The sequence below is a fragment of the Vombatus ursinus genome, unplaced genomic scaffold (genome assembly GCF_900497805.2).
Source record: "Vombatus ursinus unplaced genomic scaffold, bare-nosed wombat genome assembly UNPS02009062.1, whole genome shotgun sequence".
NCBI classification, from domain to species: Eukaryota; Metazoa; Chordata; class Mammalia; order Diprotodontia; family Vombatidae; genus Vombatus; species Vombatus ursinus.
The window spans coordinates 12,952,785-12,971,215 of record NW_020948840.1 but is presented as its reverse complement, the minus strand read 5'-3'; the positions used below and the strand labels follow the sequence as shown (position 1 = coordinate 12,971,215).

The window sequence follows — 18,431 nt, the reverse complement described above, 5'->3', positions numbered from 1 at the left end:
TTTGCAGTTGTTTAGATCTGACTTTATTTCTGTGAAAAGTGTTTTGAAATTGTGCTCATATAGTTCCTGGATTTGTCTTAGCAGGTAGACTACCAAGCATTTCATATTGTTTGCAGTTATTTTAAGTGGAATTTCTCTGTCTCTTGCTCCTGGGCTTTGTTGGTTATATAAAGAAATGCTGATGATTTATGTGGGTTTGTCTTATGTCCTGCAACTTTGCTAAAGTTGTTAATTATTTCTCTAAGTATACTATCATATTGTCTGCAAAAAGTAATAGCTTTATTTCCTCATTGCCTATTCTAATTCCTTCAATTTCATTTTCTTCTCTTACTACTATAGCTAATATTTCTAGTACTATATTGAATAATTGTGGTAGTGATGGGCATCCTTGCTTCACTCCTGATCTTATTGGGAAGGCTTCTAGCTTATCTGTATAACAGATAATGCTTGCTGATGGTTTTAGATAGATAATGCTTGTCATTTTAAGAGATATTCCTAAGCTCCATAGTGTTTTTAATAGGAATGGGTGCTATATTTTGTCAAGCTTTTTCAACATCTATTGAGATTATCATGTGATTTCTGTTGGTTTAGTTATTGATGTGGTTGATTATGTTGATAGTTTTCCTGATATTGAACCAATTCTGCATTCCTGGTATAAATCCTACCTGTTATATAATGGTGTCTAATTCTTGTGATATATTGCTGTAATCGCCTTGCTAATATTTTGTTCAAAATTTTTACATCGATATTCATTAGAGAAATTGGTCTATAATTTTCTTTCTCATTTTTAGCTCTTGGTTTAGTTATCAGCACCATATTTGTGTCATAAAAGGAGTTTGATAGGACTCCTTCTTTGACTATTTTTCCAAATAGTTTCTATAGTATTGGGATTAATTCTTCTTAAAATGTTTGGTAGAATTCACTTGTGAACCCATCTAGCCCTGGGGATTTTTTCTTAGGGTTATTAATGGATTTTTCAATTTCTTTTTCTACGAAAGGGTTATTTAGCCATTCTGTTTCCTCATCTGTTAATATAGATAATTTATGTTTTTGTAAATATTCGTTGATTTCACTCAGATTGTCAGATTTATTGGCATATAATTCAGCAAAATATTTTGCTTTAATTTCTTCATGGGTAGTGATTTCATCATTTTCATTTTTGATACTAGATATTTGATTTTCTTTTTTTCTTTAATCGTATCAACCAATGGCTTATCTATCTTAATGGGTTTTTGTTTTTTTTTGTTTTTTTTTTCATAAAACCGGTTCCTAGTTTTATTTATTAGATCAATAGTATTTTTTACTATCAATTTTATGAATCTTACCTTTGATTTTCAGAATTTCTAATTTCCTGCTTAATTGGGGATTTTTAATTTGTTCTAATTTTTTTCAGTAGCACGCCCAACTTATTGATCTGCTTTTTCTCTACTTTATTGATGTCAGAATTTAGAGAAATAAATTTTCCCCTAAGTACTACTTTGGCTGCACCTCATAAATTTTGGGCTGTTGTTTCATTGTTGTCATTCTCTTTAATGAAACTATTGATTGTTTCTATGATTTGTTGTTTGACCCACTTATTCTTTTTATGTGATCTTTTTTTTTATATTATGACTGGGTTTTTTTTTTCTTTAATTTTAAATTTTATTTATTTATTTTCAGTTTTTAAACTTTTGAGTTTCAAAGTTTTTCTGCCTCTCTCCCGTCCACCCTCTCCAAGATGGCATGCAATCTGACACAGACTCTACATATATATTCTTAATAAACATATTTTCACATTAGTCATGTTGTAAAGAAGAATTGGAACAAATGGGAAGAACCACAAGACCGAAGAAACGAAACAAAAACAAAAAAAAAAAGAAAGAACAAATAGTATGCTTTGATTTGCTTTCAGACTCCATAGTTCTTTCTCTGAATGTGGATAGCATATTCCATCTTGAGTCTTTTGGAGTTGTCTTAGATCCTTGTATTGCTGCGAAGAGATAAGTCTATCAGTTAGTCATCACACAATGTAGCTATTACTGTGTACAATGTTCTCCAGGTTCTGCTCACTTTACTCATTATTAGTTCATATAAGTCTTTCCAGATTTTTCTGAAGTCACGCCTGCTCATCATTTCTTGTAGAACAGTAGTATTCCATTACATTCATATACCACAGCTGGTTCAGCCATTCCCCAGTTGATGGGCATGCCTTCAATTTCCAATTCTTGGCCATCACAAAAAGAGCTGCTATAAATATTTTTGTATATATGTTGACCCAGTTATTCTTTAGGATTAATCAATTTCCAATTAATTTTTAATCTCTCTTTCCACTGTCCTTTGTTGAATGTAATTTTTATTGCATTATGATTGGAAAAGAATACATTTATTATTTCTTCCTTTCTACATTTGATTTTGACATTTTTATTCCCTATTATTACGTGGTCAGTTTTTGTGTAGGTGCCATGTGCTGCTGAGAAAAAGTTTGATTTCCCATTCAGTTTTCTCCAAAGGTCTGTTACATCTAACTTTTCTAATCTATTCACCTCCTTAGTTTTTTTTTTTTCTTTTTTGATTGGGTTTGTCAAATTCTTAGAGGGGACAGTTGAGGTCCCTCACTAATACAATTTTGCTGTCTATTTCTGCCTGTGACTCACTTAACTTCTCCTTTAAGAATTTGGATGCTTTACCACTTGGTACATATGTGTTTAATATTGGTATTGCTTCATTGTCTACTTTACCTTTTAGCAAGATGTAATTTCCTTATCTCTTTTAATTAGGTCTGTTTTTGCTTTGTCTAAGATCAGGGTTGCTATCCCCTGCTTTTTTTAACTTCAGATGGAGCATAATAGTTTCTTCTCCAGTCCCTTATCTTTACTCTGTAGTGTCTCTCTGCTTCAAATGTATTTTTTTTTAAAACATGTGTTTTTAAAACTTTGGGTTCGAAATTTTCTCCCTTCCTCCCTCCCCACCCACCCTCATTGAAAAGGCAAGCAACTCAATATAGGTTATACATGTGCAGTTATGCAAAACACTTCCATAGTAGTCATGTGAGAAACTGACTCTATTTCCCTTAATCCTACCCCCCCCATTTACTCTATTCTTTCCTTTGACCCTGTCCCTCCTCAGAAGTGTTTGCTTCTGATTACCCCCTTTCCCAATCTGCCCTCCTCTCTATTATTCCCTTCCTCTCTTATCCCCTTCTCCCTCTATTTTCCTGTAGGGTAAGACAGATTTCCATACCCAGTTGAGTGTGTATGTTATTCCCTCCTTAAGCCTAATCCTATGAGAATAAGATTCACTCATTCCCTCTCACCTTTCCCTGTTTCCCCTCCAATGCTAGAGCCTTTTCTTTTCTGTTTTTTGTGAGATAATTTACCCCATTCTACCTCTCCCTTTCTCCTTCTCCCAGGATGATCCTCTCTCACCCTTTAATTTTATTCTCCAGATATCACCCTTTCATCTTCAACTCACCCTGTGCCCTCTATCTATCTATCTATCTACCTATCTATCTATCTATCTATCTATCTATATCTATATATGTATATATATATTTATATCTATCTATATATACATACATACATATAATTTTTTCCCTCCAACTACCCTAATACTGACAAAGGTCTCATGAGTTGTAAATATCATCTTTTCATGCAGGAATGTAAACAGTTCAACCTTAATAAGTCTCTTATGATTTCTCTTTCCTGTTTATCTCTTCACGTTCCACTTGTGTCTTGTATTTGAAAGTCAGATTTTCTATTCAGCCCTGGTCTTTTCATCAAGAATGCTTGAAAGTCCTCTATTTCACTCAATGACCATTTTTTCCCCTGCAGGATTATACTCAGTTTTGCTGGGTAGGTGATTCTTGGTTGTAATCCTATCTCCTTTGCTCTCTGGAATATTATATCCCATGCCCTCTGGTCCCTTAATGTAGAAGCTGCTAAATTTTGTGTTACTCAGATTGTGTTTTCACAATATTTGACTTCTTTCTTTCTGGCTGCTTGCAATATTTTCTCCTTGACCTGGGAACTCTGGAATTTGGCTACAATATTCCTAGGAGTTTTCCTTTGGGGATCTCTTTCAGGAGGTTATCGGTGGATTCTTTCAATTTTTATTTTGCCCTCTGGTTCTAAAATATCAGGGCAGTTTTCCTGGATAATTTCTTGAAAGATGATATCTAGGCTCTTTGTTTGATCATGGCTTTCAGATAGTCCAATAATTTTTAAATTCTCTCTCCTGGATCTATTTTCCAGGTCAGTTGTTTTTCCAAAGAGATATTTCACATTGTTTTCTAATTTTTCATTCTTTTGGATTTGTTTTACAGTGTCTTGATTTCTCATAAAGTCACTAGCTTCCAATTGCTCTATTCTAATTTTTAAGGAAGTATTTTCTTCAGTAATCTTTTGGACTTCCTTTTCCATTTGTCCAGTTTTGCTTTTTAGGGCATTCTTCTCCTCATTGGCTTTTTGGACCTCTTTTGCCATTTGGATTAGGCAGTTTTTTGGGGGTCTCCTTTAGCAAGCTGTCGATTTGTTTTTCATGATCTTCTTGCATCACTCTCAGTTTTTCCTCTATTTCTCTTACTTGCTTCTCAAAATTCCTTTTGAGCTCTTCCAAGGCCTGGGATTGATTCATATTTTTCTTGGAGGCTTTGGATGTAGGAGCTTTGATTTTGTTGTCTTCTTCTGGTTGTATGTTTTAATCTTCTTTGTTATCAAAAAAAAAATCCTATGGTCTGACACTTCTTGCGAGGTTTGCTCGTGATCCCAGCCAATTACTTGAGTTATAAACTCTTTATTATGGTAGGGGTCAGCTTTCAATGTGGAGAATGTACTGTCCCAAGCTTTGGTGGTTTGTACAGCTGTTTTCAGAGCTACTTCTAGGGACCTGTAAATTTTCAGTTCTTCCAAGGTGCTATGATAAGGGGCGAGGTGTTTCCTCTCTACTGCCACTGCAAGCTCCACCACACCAGCATTCCTTCTCACCCCAGGACCACCCCTCAGAACTGTGACCCAGATCCAAGCAGGGGCAAAGCAAGAGATTCCTGCCTCAGCACTGGCAAAGAGATTCCTGCAATCCTTCTCTGATCAGCCACCCGATTCCCCCTCAGTTGGTGTGCCAGAAGCTCAGGAGGCAATCACCACCCCAGGGCCACACTAGGGAACTGGGGCTGAGACCAAGCTTCTCTCTCACTGCAGAAACAGACTTTTCCCACTGACCTTCTAAGTTTTCTTTGGCATTTGTGAGTTGAGAAGTTAGGAAACCGCCACTACTGCCTGTGATTCAGTCCCCTGAGGCCTGTGGGGCCCACACTGAATTGTGCTCCTCTCCCTGCTGGGTGCCACAAAGTTTTCCAATCAACCATCCAGGTTGTCTTGGGTTGGAAATTTGTTTCACTCTGTCTTTTTGTGGGTTCTGCTGCACTAGAATTTGTTTAGACCCATTTTTATAGGTATTTGGAGGGGTATGGGGGAAAGCTCAAGCAAGTCACTTCTTTTACTCCGCCATCTTGGCTCTGCCATGAGTCTTCAGTTGTAAATGACCATTGCTGTTGCTGTTTCTGACTGTGATTCAGTCCTCTGATGCCTGCTCCAGGTTCGCTGCGGCCTGTGTGCCCATGCCGAACTGCACTCCTCTCCCTGCCAAGCGCAATATACCTTTCCCATCAACAATCCTATCCAGGTTGTCTTGAGCTGGAAATTTGTTTCACTATGTCTTTTTGTGGGTTCTGCTGCTTTAGAATTTGTTTACAGCCATTTTTTATAGATATTTGGAGGGTTTGGGGGAGAACTTAAGCAAGTCACTGCTTTTACTCTGCCATCTTGGCTCCACCCCCTCAAGTGTGTTTCTTGTAAGCAACATATTGTAGGATTCTGGTTTTTGATCCACTCTGCAATCCACTTCCATTTTATGGGACAGTTCATCTCATTTATATTCACAGTTATGATTACTAACTTTGTATTTCCCTCCATCCTATTTTTCTTCCTGTTTGTCCCCTCCTTTGACCCTTTCCCTCCTCACTAGTGTTTTTCTTATGTCTGCCACTTCCCTGGATCCACCCTTCCTTCTGTCAGTCCATCCATCTTCCCTGCCCTTTCTTTCCTCCTCTCCTACTTCCCCGTTTGGTAAGATAGATTTCTGTATTCAGCTGATTGTGTATATCATTCCCTGTTTGAACCACTGTTGATGAGAGTGTGGTTCAATTAATGCCCATTGTCCATCCTTCCCTTTTCCTCTCCACTGTAATGGGTTTTTCATGCCTCTTCATGTGAAATAATTTAACCCATTCTACCTCTCTCTTCCTTTTGTACTCATTATGTTCCTCTTTCTCATTCCTTAATTATGTTTTTTTTATATCATTCCCTCAATTCACCTTATAGCCATACCCTCTCTATATATGTTCCTTCTAGCTCTACTATTAGTGGTGCAATTTTTAAGGAGTTACAAGTATCATCTTCCTGTGAACTGTTCAGCTCCATTGACTCCCTTAAATTTTCTTTTCCCTTCTTCCCTTTTTCCCTTGTTAGGCTTCTCTCAGGCCTTCATTTTAATCAAGTTGAAAATAGAGATTTCAAGTAAAAAGGGAAGGGCAAAGGTTGAGACTTGATTAAATCAGTGTGGGGGGTAGTATGAATGGATTTTCTTGCACAAAAAGCTCCTACTTAATGTTACCATAAATCGGGTATGTAACCCAGTTTACATAATAATCTCAAGCCTTGCTTAGTAGTTAGGGATTTGGGTTGGAAGGGCTGAATATCAAAAATTGACTTGTCTATAGATATTCAAAGTTCGAAGCTTTGGGGTCTAGAATCTATAGATCACTGAATAGTATTTTACTTAATTATGTAAGTTCCTTATATTAGTTGCTATCTAGATTTTATCATTAAGGTGTGCATAGTTTCATACATATAGAATTTTATAGAATAGGATGAATATTATAGTAGAATGATATAGTATAATAATTATAGTAGAATAGGATAAATTTGCCAAAATAAGTAATTCCTCTAAAATACATTTTTAAAAAGGTAAAAATAGCAGCTGCTAAAGAAGAGACATAGGAAATGCCAATATATGGAAAAAAGTTTGAAGAAAAATAGAGCCATACTGAAAAAGTTTTCCCTAAACAAGAGGCATGTTAGTTGAGTTAGAATACTATTATTTTTCTATCTTAAGTGGAAGCAAGGAAAGTAATTACTAATTGTATGCCTTCTTTTCTATGAATTGTATTTTTTGCATAGAAAATGCAGGTATATGAATGTCAATTAGCTTTATGGTCTTAGAATCTGATTTGGTTAATCAGAGTGTCTCCTTGTTCTGTCAAGATAAAATACAGTGCTATTTTTCTAATATAAACTAACATCTGTTTTTCAGAGATAGCATGGGTTGTTGATTATGGATTTGTTTGTTTTGAGGAATGAAAGAAAAATCTTAAGCCTTAAGCATTCAGAAGAAACCAGAATATTTATAAACCTGTTAAATATCCTCTTTTCCTGCCAGTCTATGTAATCATGGTATTTGGAAGTCTACCTCACTGTGCAAAACAATTATAATAATAATTATATCCACACAATGTTAAGAGATTGATTGATTGATGGGTCCCATAGTATTGTATGAATCCTTTGTAGGGGATTTTCAGGAAGATATGGACAAAGACCAGAGAGTAAGAAAGCATGGGTGATGTTTGAAGGGACTGCTCACGAGATTGAGATTCCAGATTCATCAAGTTATTTACACAAGGCCCTTGAATTTTTATTTAATTAATTAGTTAATATTTAGTGTTCTTGTCATTGTTATACTTTTCACATGCTTCAGAAAAGCTGTAAATATTCATAAAGATTCAAAGCTTTGGAAGAATAGCCTATAAAAATATATCAGAAAATGCTGTGGTTCTTTTGTGTTAACATTCTTAATGTAGATTATTACTGATTTAAAGGCCTCACACAACTGGAATCCTTTAAGGTTATATGACAGTGGGTGGAGGTGTGTATGCTTTCATGCCTTTTAGCTATATGCTTTTCAACTCGGTGTTGCCGTGGATAGAACACTGGGCTTGGAATCAGAAAGACTCCCTTTCATGAGTTCAAATCTGGCCATAGTCACTTACTAGCTCTGTGACCCTGAGCAAGTCACTTAACCCTGTTTACCTCAGTTTCCTCAACTATAAAATGAGCTGGCAAACCACTCTAGTATCTTTACCAGGAAAACCCCAAAATGCAGTCAGACAAGACTAAAACGTCTGAACAACAAATTCAGAAAAACTATTTAAATGTTTTATGTCAGAATGTTTGCTCTGAAATTTAACTATTCTCACAATTCTCAAAAAAAAACCTAGCAAAACAATATAGGGTTTTAAATCCTAGCTCTGCTATTTATCATTTCTCTGACCATAAAGAACACATATATAAAGGGCTTTCCGAAACTTAAAAACGTTATGTAAATGCTAGTTACGATGATGAGTGAGTTCATCTAGATAACCTTTGAAGTCCCTTACAGCCCCAAATCTATGAAGATAAGATAACTTTAAAGTCAGGGAAAACTATTTCCAATTTTCACACAAATTTTGGAATATTAGCCCTTTGCAATTTGAGGACTTGTTATTCAATTCAGCAGTGTGTGTGTTAGGTTTGTTGCTAAAAGAAATTGTATTTTAAATAAAATCATTTGAAAATGCCCTGGAGAGGCTTATGATTTAGTAGAATTCATTTGAATAGAAATGTATTAGTCTTGGATTTATCTTTTCATAAATCTTAATTCTCATTTATTAGGCTTCCTAAATGTGGGGTGCTTCTCTTTTTATATGGTTTCCAGGTTACATACTGACAGTATGGCTGCTTTTACTCCTCTACCACTTTAATACACTAGAAGTTAGCAGCATTTTTAGCATTTGTTATTTCTTCATGTCTCATAGAGTCCTTAATTTTCATTTGGCTAATTCTTATTTTCAAGGAATTACTTTCTTTAGTCAAGTTTTGTACTTCTTTTTCCAGCTGTTAGTCCTCTTTGTATCTTTATTCCCAAGCTCTTGTTTCTTTTCTGATTTTTTTTCCCTTCACTGTTCTCATTTGATTTTTAAAATAGTTTTTGAGTTCTTTCAAACAGGCAAACCTTGTGTGGGAATTCTTGTTGGACTTGTCTCTAAGTTGTGTTTTTCTTTGAAGCTTTGCTTGTAGATGTTTTCAAGTCATTGTCTTCCTTTCTGTTTGTGTCTTGAATTTCCCTGTCATCTGAATAGTTCTTTGTGCTGGGATTTTTGTTTGATCATTTTTCCAGCCTGCGTCTTAGGTTTGAACTTTATATTAGTTCTGGGCTATGCATATTGATGTTAGCCTGAGATGTTAGTCTGAGCTTCTATCCTCTTACATACTTTTGTTTTCACAGCTCAGGTTGGGGGACAGCAAATTTTTAAGTGCTCCTGATATTGTATGAACCAGTATGAGATCTGGCCACTGCCCTCCTGGTCTAAGCTTTGCAATTTCCTGACCAAGGATTGGGTTTGTCATCTTTTTTTAGTTGGGAATTTCAGTAAGCTGCCCCTGGACACTGAGCCTCCTGGACTAATAAATAAAAATTATGCTCCACATTAAGGAAGCCTAATAATTGAGAATTATCATTTATAAAAAGGTAAATCCAGGATTAATAATTTTCTGTTCAAATTTATTTGTCTTAAGTCATAAGCCTCTCTAGTACATTTTCAAATGTATTTTATTTAGAATGCAGTTTCTATTAGCAACCAACCTATAATACACATGCACTAATGAGTTGAATAACAGGTCCTCAAATTATAAAGAATTAATGTTCCAAAATTTATTTGTATTCAGTGGAATAAACTGGGAGACTCTGCACTTTCAGAGCTATTGGATTGCTCACTCCCCTTTGGTCTGAGATTCCTGCCCTGGTTATTCCATTGCAGGCTTATATGCTGATCTGAAGGCTAACACTGAATCACTTTTCTGCTTCTAGGATCAGTGCCACACTGTTCTTTTCCTGTACTTGTTCCTTGCTCAGTATAGATCTAGGGCCAACTGCACCTCCACTCTGAATCTGACCCGAAACCAGTATTGGGCAACAAAGCTGCCGCTTTATGCCCTTGTGTTTTCTTCCCCTGCTTCCCTGTCTTGGTCCTTTTCCACTTCAGTCCCTGGATACTGAAATGCTCCACAGATGTCTGTCTCCCTAAACCTATCTTGGCTGTAAAAATAACTCAGTGGGATTTTCTTTATTTTCTTTATTTTCCTGATTATAATTCATTCTGGTACTTTTTCTACATCATTGAGAAGAAAGTATAGTGGAAAGCTAAGCTATAGTGCTTCCTCTTACTCTGCCACATTGACTCCACCTCCCATTTTCATCTTTTGTTGAGGACCTGAGAGTCACTGTTTTATAGAGAAGAGGAAGCTGGCCTTTAGTGTGAGGAAAATGTGAGCTCAAGACTGGTCTCTTGACATTTATTTGATGTGTGTTGCTGGGCAAGTTCCTTATTCTCTCTGTGGCTGCCTCTAAGATTGTCTTTTGCAGAGTAGGTGCTTGACATACATTTTTAGATCGAGTTTCCATAAGTGAAACTGAGGAGTAATTCCTCTGCAACTATTAAACCTCAGGTCCAGTCTCTCTACAAAAAGAAAAATCAGCACCTAGCCCTTGAAGTTCATACTGTAATCATCTAGGGCTCTGTAATTTCAACCTTATAGTTACTCCCCTTACTGGTATAGTTCATATTCCATATACATATTAAGACTTGCTATGTTCAAAAAATTCCATCACTTTATGGCTTTCCTATAAATGAACCTCTTTGTGTTTAGTCAGACTGGTTCTTTGAAAAGAAGTGTACATTCTGTTATTGGCCACATAATAAATCCTTTCCAGATTGGTAAGAATTTTACAGATTTTGGTAGGAAACCCCAAATCCCTTCCATTCCACAAGAGGTATTAGAATAAGGCTTTAGAGATTTTGAAATTGTTCATAAGTATGAACAGCTAGGTGGTATAGTGAATAGAGTGCAGGGCCTGGAACCAGGAAGACCTGAGTTCAAATCCGGCCCGACACTTATTAGCTGTGTGACTCTGGGCAAGTCACTTAACCCTGTCTGTCACAGTTTCCTCATCTGTAAAACAAGCTGGAGAAGAAAATGGTAGATCACTCCAGTGTCTTTGCCAAGAAAACTCCAAAAACGGACGTGATGAGTTGGACACAACTGAAAAACAACTATACAACAAAAAATAAGCACATTAAAAACTCTTAATGCTAGCTAAACCTATTTGATCATTCAGATATATCTGACTGTAGTTTCTCGTTGCTTCAAGTAATACAACTAAAATTTCTCTTAATATACAAATGTTATCCATCTAATTAATGCCATTGTTCAGACCCTTTCTGTTTTAATCATTTATCTCTTCTGTTTTCCTTCTTCCTAATTTTAAATTAAAGTAGATTCATGTATTTCTTAGTGTCTTCCTCTTTATTTCTATGTCTGTAGCTAAACAGCTCAAGATCAGATAAAAGGGTCAGGAAAGAGAGCTTAGCCGAATGAGACATTCTAAGTGTTTAAAAATATTAATAAAATTAACACCTTTACTATTTTAATTCTGTTCCAACATTCTTAACATAATTAACATGGCTACATTCTTCTGGTTGTATGGAGTCCTGAGGAAGACTTTAAATTTCTGTGTTTACCTATTCACAAAAGACATCCAAAAGAGATTTTAAAAAATCTTAATGTCATGTACTATTTCCTTGTGTGCAATTTGTAATCGTATCATTTTATTTTATAATTAACCAAAATCTTCAAGTTAAAACATCATTCCCATTTTCTCCCCTTAATAAATATTGAATATGTAGCATTATTTTATAACTCAGAAATAGAATTCCATTTCCTCATCTTTTCAGATAAGAAGTTTGAAATAGATGGCCTTTGAAGTCTCTTTAAGCTCTAAATTGATGATGATGAATTAATCAACACTATAGATAAAATATTGTACACAGGCATTTCCATACCAACACTTCTATTCAAAATATCTTCCTTGAATTAGAACATTACTTTCTTATCACATACAACATTGTGATCGTAGCTATACCATCCCTTTAATCACCAGTATCTTAACTTGAGAGGTACCATGGTAACCTGAATTTATAGCCTGCCTTTTACTCATACTGGCAGTGGGACCAGGAAAAAGGCATTTTCCCTCTCTGTGCCCTAAGTAACTCTCTAAAACTGTAAGTTGTAGATATACATTGTAAGTGTGGGAGTTTTATGTTCCAGGATATCTCACACCTATAAAATCACAATTCCAGGCCAAAAGCAAATGTTGACTGATGACTTCATTATGATTAATTGTGGAACATGTTAAGATTAGGTACACTAAGAAAAAAATAGTTTAAGAAACATACTATTTGAAAACTGTGTCCAAAAAGTTGTTTGTTATTCTGGGAAATTTAAATGAAAAGATATCCATGCCAAATGCAAAAGCTCTTAGAAAATTAATAATATTTTATATATGATGCTGAAATATAGATTTAGCCAAATGGAAATCAAGAAGGCAGTAGGGCCATCTCAATTTATAAGTGTCTGGCACAAGGTGACTTTTTTGTTTCTTAAATATGGCTATCATTTCTCTGCTTTTCATTAAACTTAGTTTTCAAACAAAGGTATAAATGGTATGTTAGAACTTGAGTAGACAAAAAGGAGCCTATTTCATTCCATCTCTGCTGTCGGAAACCCAGTGAGGACTAATCTTTTGAACTCCTATCTTTGACCGTAGGAAGGCTAAGACAACAGAATCTAAACCTGATACAATTTAAAAATATACACACGTTTCTGATTATATGAAATTTTCTTTTGCCTGTGACTGTATTATATATTACAACTTAGCCTTGCACTCTTATAGTTTTTAACTAAGTGGTTATATATTTTTTTATCTACTTCAAAGTCTTCTTATAATCAGAAGTTCTTTTTGTTTTTGGAAAGTAAGACATCTAGATTTGTTCCCTCTTCAGTTCTAGGTTGGTTATCTTATAAAATATCTGAATGATAACTATTCTCTCTAAGTTAGGCTATTTCAAATATTCTCTTTTCATTGGTGTGTAAAATGTATAGTAATTTAGCTGCAACTATAAATATACACCATTGCTAGACTCATTGTTTCTGGGTATGATTGTGTAGAATATGAGAATGATTTATTGTCCCCTTAATAGTACCCACCATATAACTTTCAATAAAGTTAATGGAATTAGATAAATTCTTAGGATATTACCATTGATTCCTTTCCTTATTTTCTACCCCTGGAAAACTTGGATCTGTTTCATCTTTAAATACCTGCTTCTGAAGATCTGGAGAGCAAAAATTCTGGGACCAATTCAGAGATTTGGATCTACTATTAGGTGTACATATAAGATTATTTCTTTTGGCTTTGCCCTAACCCAAGGGGATACATCATTCAGATAACTATCCAGGGGAAATGTCAGGAAGACCTCTTTATTCACTTTGCCATACAAAAGATCATTGTAGAGTTGTATTAACAGTCACATTTTAGGAATATGATGATGTTCCATTTCACTCAAGCATGTTCTTTATAATAAGACTTCCTCATTTTCATTGTTTGATTTCTGTTGTTTTAAATCTTCATAATTCATGTTGTTCTTCATGGACAAGAAAATATGAAACATTTTTATTCAAAATATATTTAATCCAGCTTCATAAAGTTACTAGCATTTTTATTCTTTGTAGGTCATTCAACCTCTGTCTCCCACAGTTTTCTCATCCATAAAATATATAGCACCTACTTCCTGGGTTGTTCTGAGGATAAAATGAGTATTATCTATTAAATCCAACAAATACATCAAATGTTTACTCTAGTTGTTGGTTGAGACACAGATTTAGTTAAGATATTGATGTTGCCCTTGGTGTTTATAATCTAGTTAGAGGTCTATGCAGTGAATATAGTCAAATGTTTTTGTTTTGGTCCAGAATTGCAATTCATTCCTTTCTGGGGAAATTTTCTACGTCAGTGTAGATTAGCACCTGCCCAGCAAAACATTGTCTGAGAGAGTTGCCTATGGACACTGAGCAGTTCACTGACCTGCCCAAGATCACACAGCCATCATGTCAGAAGACCCAGTCATTCTAAGTTTCTATCCATTATACTAGTGTAGTACAAAATTATGTACAATATAGTAAAGTTGAAAGAACTATGAATTTGAAATTGGGCCCTATAGTTGAGTCTTGCCACTTCAGCTTACCATCTTTGTGACTGTAGGCACTTGTCACTTGGCTTGTCTGAATCTGAATTTTTAGTTGTTTTCTATAGATTATTTTTGCCTTCATTTAATTAAGATAGTGGAAATATTTTCCTGCAAAAGCAGAAATAATTTGATATTAACATGAGTATAGCTAAAATAGTAAAACTTTATTCTTTCTTAGGTTAGTGCCCCAGTAGTTACATCTACCACTCAAGAAAAGCCAAAGGACAGCGATCAGTTTGAATGGGTAACCATTGAACAGTCAGGAGAATTGGTGTATGAAGCTCCAGAAACCATTGCTGCCGAACCTCCACCAATTAAATCAACAGTACAGACAATGTCTCCCATACCTGCTCATTCTTTAGCTGCCTTTGGATTGTTTCTCCGTCTGCCTGGTTATGCTGAGGTGCTGTTAAAAGAGAGAAAACATGCCCAGTGTCTACTTCGATTGGTATTAGGAGTAACGGATGATGGAGAAGGAAGTAAGTGTTATCTCTTGATTATTTTATTTGATTAATTCAACTAATATGCTTGATTTGAACATATCTGATAATGAGTCAACAGCTAGTTAAAGAAGAGAAACTTGACAGAAAATGGCTAGTGTTTTGGTCTGCCTTTGTTCTTTGTGGCCTAATGCTCCCTAGTGTTTTTGGATCCTAAAACAGAAGAATATAAAAAGGCTTTTATTTGATAGTTGCTTATCCCACAAATGTTTTTCAGAGTTTTTTGTTTGTTTGTTTTGTTTTGTTTTGTTTTGTTTTGTTCTGCAGTTTAAAGATAATCAAAGAATACTTTCAGGATTCCTTAAATCTGACTAATTTCCAACCTGGTTGATTAGAATTTTTCTAATTTTGTCTATAGGCTAGATACTTTAAAGACTTTTGGGACACCCTATATTTCTGAAAAGAGTTTTTTGCCTCTTTCTCTTTGTTAATCCAGGGGTGAGGGATGGTCTGGGGGGCAAAGTAGCAAAGTCATGCCACACAAAAAGAAGAGGCATATTGAAACATTTTTAAAAATGTACGGAAGATAACTTCTGGAAAGCACAGGCAAGACATATTTTGTTATGAAGAATGCTATACATATATTTTTAAAGCAAGCAATATGAAATGCAGTTTCAAAGTTTAATTTAAAATGCTCTTTTGTGTTCTTTGTATTTTAAGTGTTAAATTTTCCTTAAAAAAGTAAACATGAAACTAATGTTTCATCTATCTACCTCACAGTGAACATCAGATTCAGTCAGATATGTGAGTGCATTGTAAAATATAATGCATTTGATAGAACACAGCAAACTTACTTTTATTTAAACAAAATACACCAAATCCTGTCAGCATTTAGAATTTTCATATTGTATATGTAGTTGATAGGGATAGTATTTGGTAATCTTAATATCATCTGAGGAATGTAAGAAACATTTTGAGTTTGCAGGTGAAGGTGAAATTATTAGTAATTTGCTTTGGCATTTTATTATCATTGTAAATTTGACCTCATTATGCATAAATACCATTTTAAATAATCTAGTAATCCTTATTTCTCTCTCCCTAACCCAGGTCATATCCTGCAGTCTCCTTCAGCCAATGTGCTTCCAACCCTTCCATTCCATGTGCTGCGCAGTTTGTTTAGCTCCACACCATTGACTACTGATGATGGTGTACTACTAAGGAGAATGGCACTGGAAATTGGAGCCGTACACCTGATCCTTGCTTGCCTCTCTGCCCTAAGCCATCATGCTCCAAGAGTTCCTAACTCTAATCTCAATCAATCAGAGGTATGTTGGATCTCAGTTTTTTTAATTATGGAATCATAGTACAAATGATTGTAATATAGTGAGTAGTTTAAGGTTCTATTTTAAATATAATTTTATTGTTACAACACAGATATAGAAGAAAATATCACTTTAAACACTCTTTAATAACAAACGTATAAATGGTATATTAGAACTTGAGTGGACAAAAGAGAGCCTGTTTCACTCCATCATTTAGCTCTCCTTTCGGAAACCCAGCAAGGACTAATCTTTTGAATTCCTATCTTTGACCATAGGAAGGCTAAAACAACAGAATCCAAACCTGATACAATTTAAAAATATACGCACTTCAGACATAGTAAATACAAAAACAAAAATGAAATGGTTCCTTCTCTCAAGAAGCTTATGTTCTATTGGAATGATATAATACATACGCAGATAAGTAACTAAAGTTATTTCAGGAAGAAAAAGAACTAACACTTGGAGGAGTAGGAGAGGGACACATATCAGGAAAAGCTTTATGGAGTAGATGAGCCTTGAATGAACCTATGAATGCTAAGGGGCAGAGACAAGAAAGTTATTTTTTTACTGGCATGGAGGACACCTTGTGCAGAGGCACAGAGAAAGGAGATAGCTTATTGAGTTCAAGTTACAAGTTTACTTTGGCTACAAGTAATTTTGGCATGAAAGTTAGTAATATGAAATACAGTTGAGAAAGTATTTGATAACTGTATGGTAGAAGACATTCAGTGTCAGGCTCAGGAGTTTATAATTTACCCCAGAGACCATAGGGAACCCCTGAAGATGGTTGAGTAGGGGAATGAATATAAATTTATGATTTGTGTAGCAAAGGTTATTTAGTAAATGTTTTAATCTATAACATTTGTTTCTCTGAACAATGCTGGTATAACAAAAACACAAAATATCTTGAAAAGAAAGCAAAAAGGACCTTGTAGTATAAAGAGAAGTTCTGCCATTTACCAGTATTTCCTGCATGTACCCTTAGCTTTTTCCTCCTTATTTTGGTCAAGATTTAGAGAATTGTTAGCAAAACTACTGTATAAATAATCGTTTTTTTTAAGCCCCCAGTGTCAAGTACACATAACAGTACATCAACAGAAGAGCAACAGCTTTACTGGGCCAAGGGGACAGGCTTTGGAACAGGTTCTACAGCTTCTGGATGGGATGTGGAACAGGCTTTAACTAAACAAAGACTGGAGGAGGAACACGTCACCTGTCTCCTGCAGGTATTTTTGTTTCTCACGAGGGTGAAATGAGTAGTTATTCATAATTAGTGGGTTTTTTTTAAAGTGATTGCTTCACATTTGGAATCATTATATAATATTTTCATTGAAGCTTTAGGGCACACTAACTACGTTGATCATTGTGTCATAACTTTTAAACTACTTGAAATACTTCTGCTTCCAAACATCAGTTTCTTTCCCTCCTTGTGACTTCACTTCTTGGTGGTTGGCAGGAGGAGATGCCATAGCATATAGCATATAGTACTAGTCATCCTTGCTATATACATAATTCTTATTGTTGAATCTGAAATTTTTTTAACCTTTTGCGTTTTTCTTGATTTCTGTGTGCCACAAACTCCAAAACTGGTTTGAAACAGGTTAATTTGAGTAACCTTTATAGGTTTGAAAGCCACCTCACCATAGAGTGAGTTGAAGAAGGTAAAGTGGAGAAAGAAAAGAGAGTAAATCATTATTTTTCCCATTGACTTACTTTGGGATCTTATGTTCTATGGTCCTAAACTTTTTGATCAGAATGGAAATACTTGACTCCATCCAGCTTTGACTTATAGGATTTTTCTCACCCTCAACCTTTGTAATTGTTTTTAATTTTATCTGATACTGATAATAATAATATCTGATAAATTATTAGCTTTATAATATTATTTATTGTTCTCTATAAGACATTTTTCTAGTGAAGAGAGTACTTTTTTGTGATTCATAGCTAAAAACTTCTGCTTAAATTAAAACAAAGGAATAATATTTTGTTTGTTGTACTATAAATAAATATTTGTAACTTTTAGTTTAATTACACAACAGGGGACGAAGTAGCTCCTCTTTTTAGTTCTCTATGGCACTTTTCTGCCAATAAATGAAATAACTACTAGCAAACAGTAAATTAATCTTTTGGATAAAGCCAGTGACTTCCTTCTAGGCAGCTAAAAACACTTTTTTATGTCAGTGATTTTTCATTTTCAGGTTCTTGCAAGTTATATAAATCCTGCGGGCAGCTCAACAAATGGGGAACCACAGTCTACTCCTGAGGGGAGAGGACAGAACAGTAATGCCCTTCCATCTGTTCTTCTAGAACTCCTTAGTCAGTCCTGCCTCATCCCAGCAATGTCCTCCTATCTCCGAAATGATTCTGGTAACTCTTCTAGATCATATTGTAATTAATCTACTGAACCATGCCTTTGTGGGAAAACAGTTTAACTTGTTATTACAAGGTTAGTTTAAA

At 35.1% G+C, this 18,431-nt stretch overlaps 1 protein-coding gene across 7 annotated transcripts in view; it reads left to right on the top strand.

The window, feature by feature from the left end:
• BIRC6 (baculoviral IAP repeat containing 6) overlaps positions 1-18,431 on the top strand; it is a 316,937-nt gene that overhangs the window by 190,429 nt on the left and 108,077 nt on the right. For all 7 annotated transcript variants that reach the window (XR_003568132.1, XM_027850508.1, XM_027850509.1 and 4 more), the window contains 4 exons: positions 14,391-14,691; positions 15,760-15,977; positions 17,036-17,200; positions 18,173-18,341. Coding sequence is in view for 6 of the 7 variants with exons in the window: in XM_027850508.1 (XP_027706309.1) it covers positions 14,391-14,691; positions 15,760-15,977; positions 17,036-17,200; positions 18,173-18,341 (853 nt within the window). In the remaining variant the exon portion in view is untranslated. The remainder of the gene's footprint in view (positions 1-14,390; positions 14,692-15,759; positions 15,978-17,035; positions 17,201-18,172; positions 18,342-18,431) is intronic.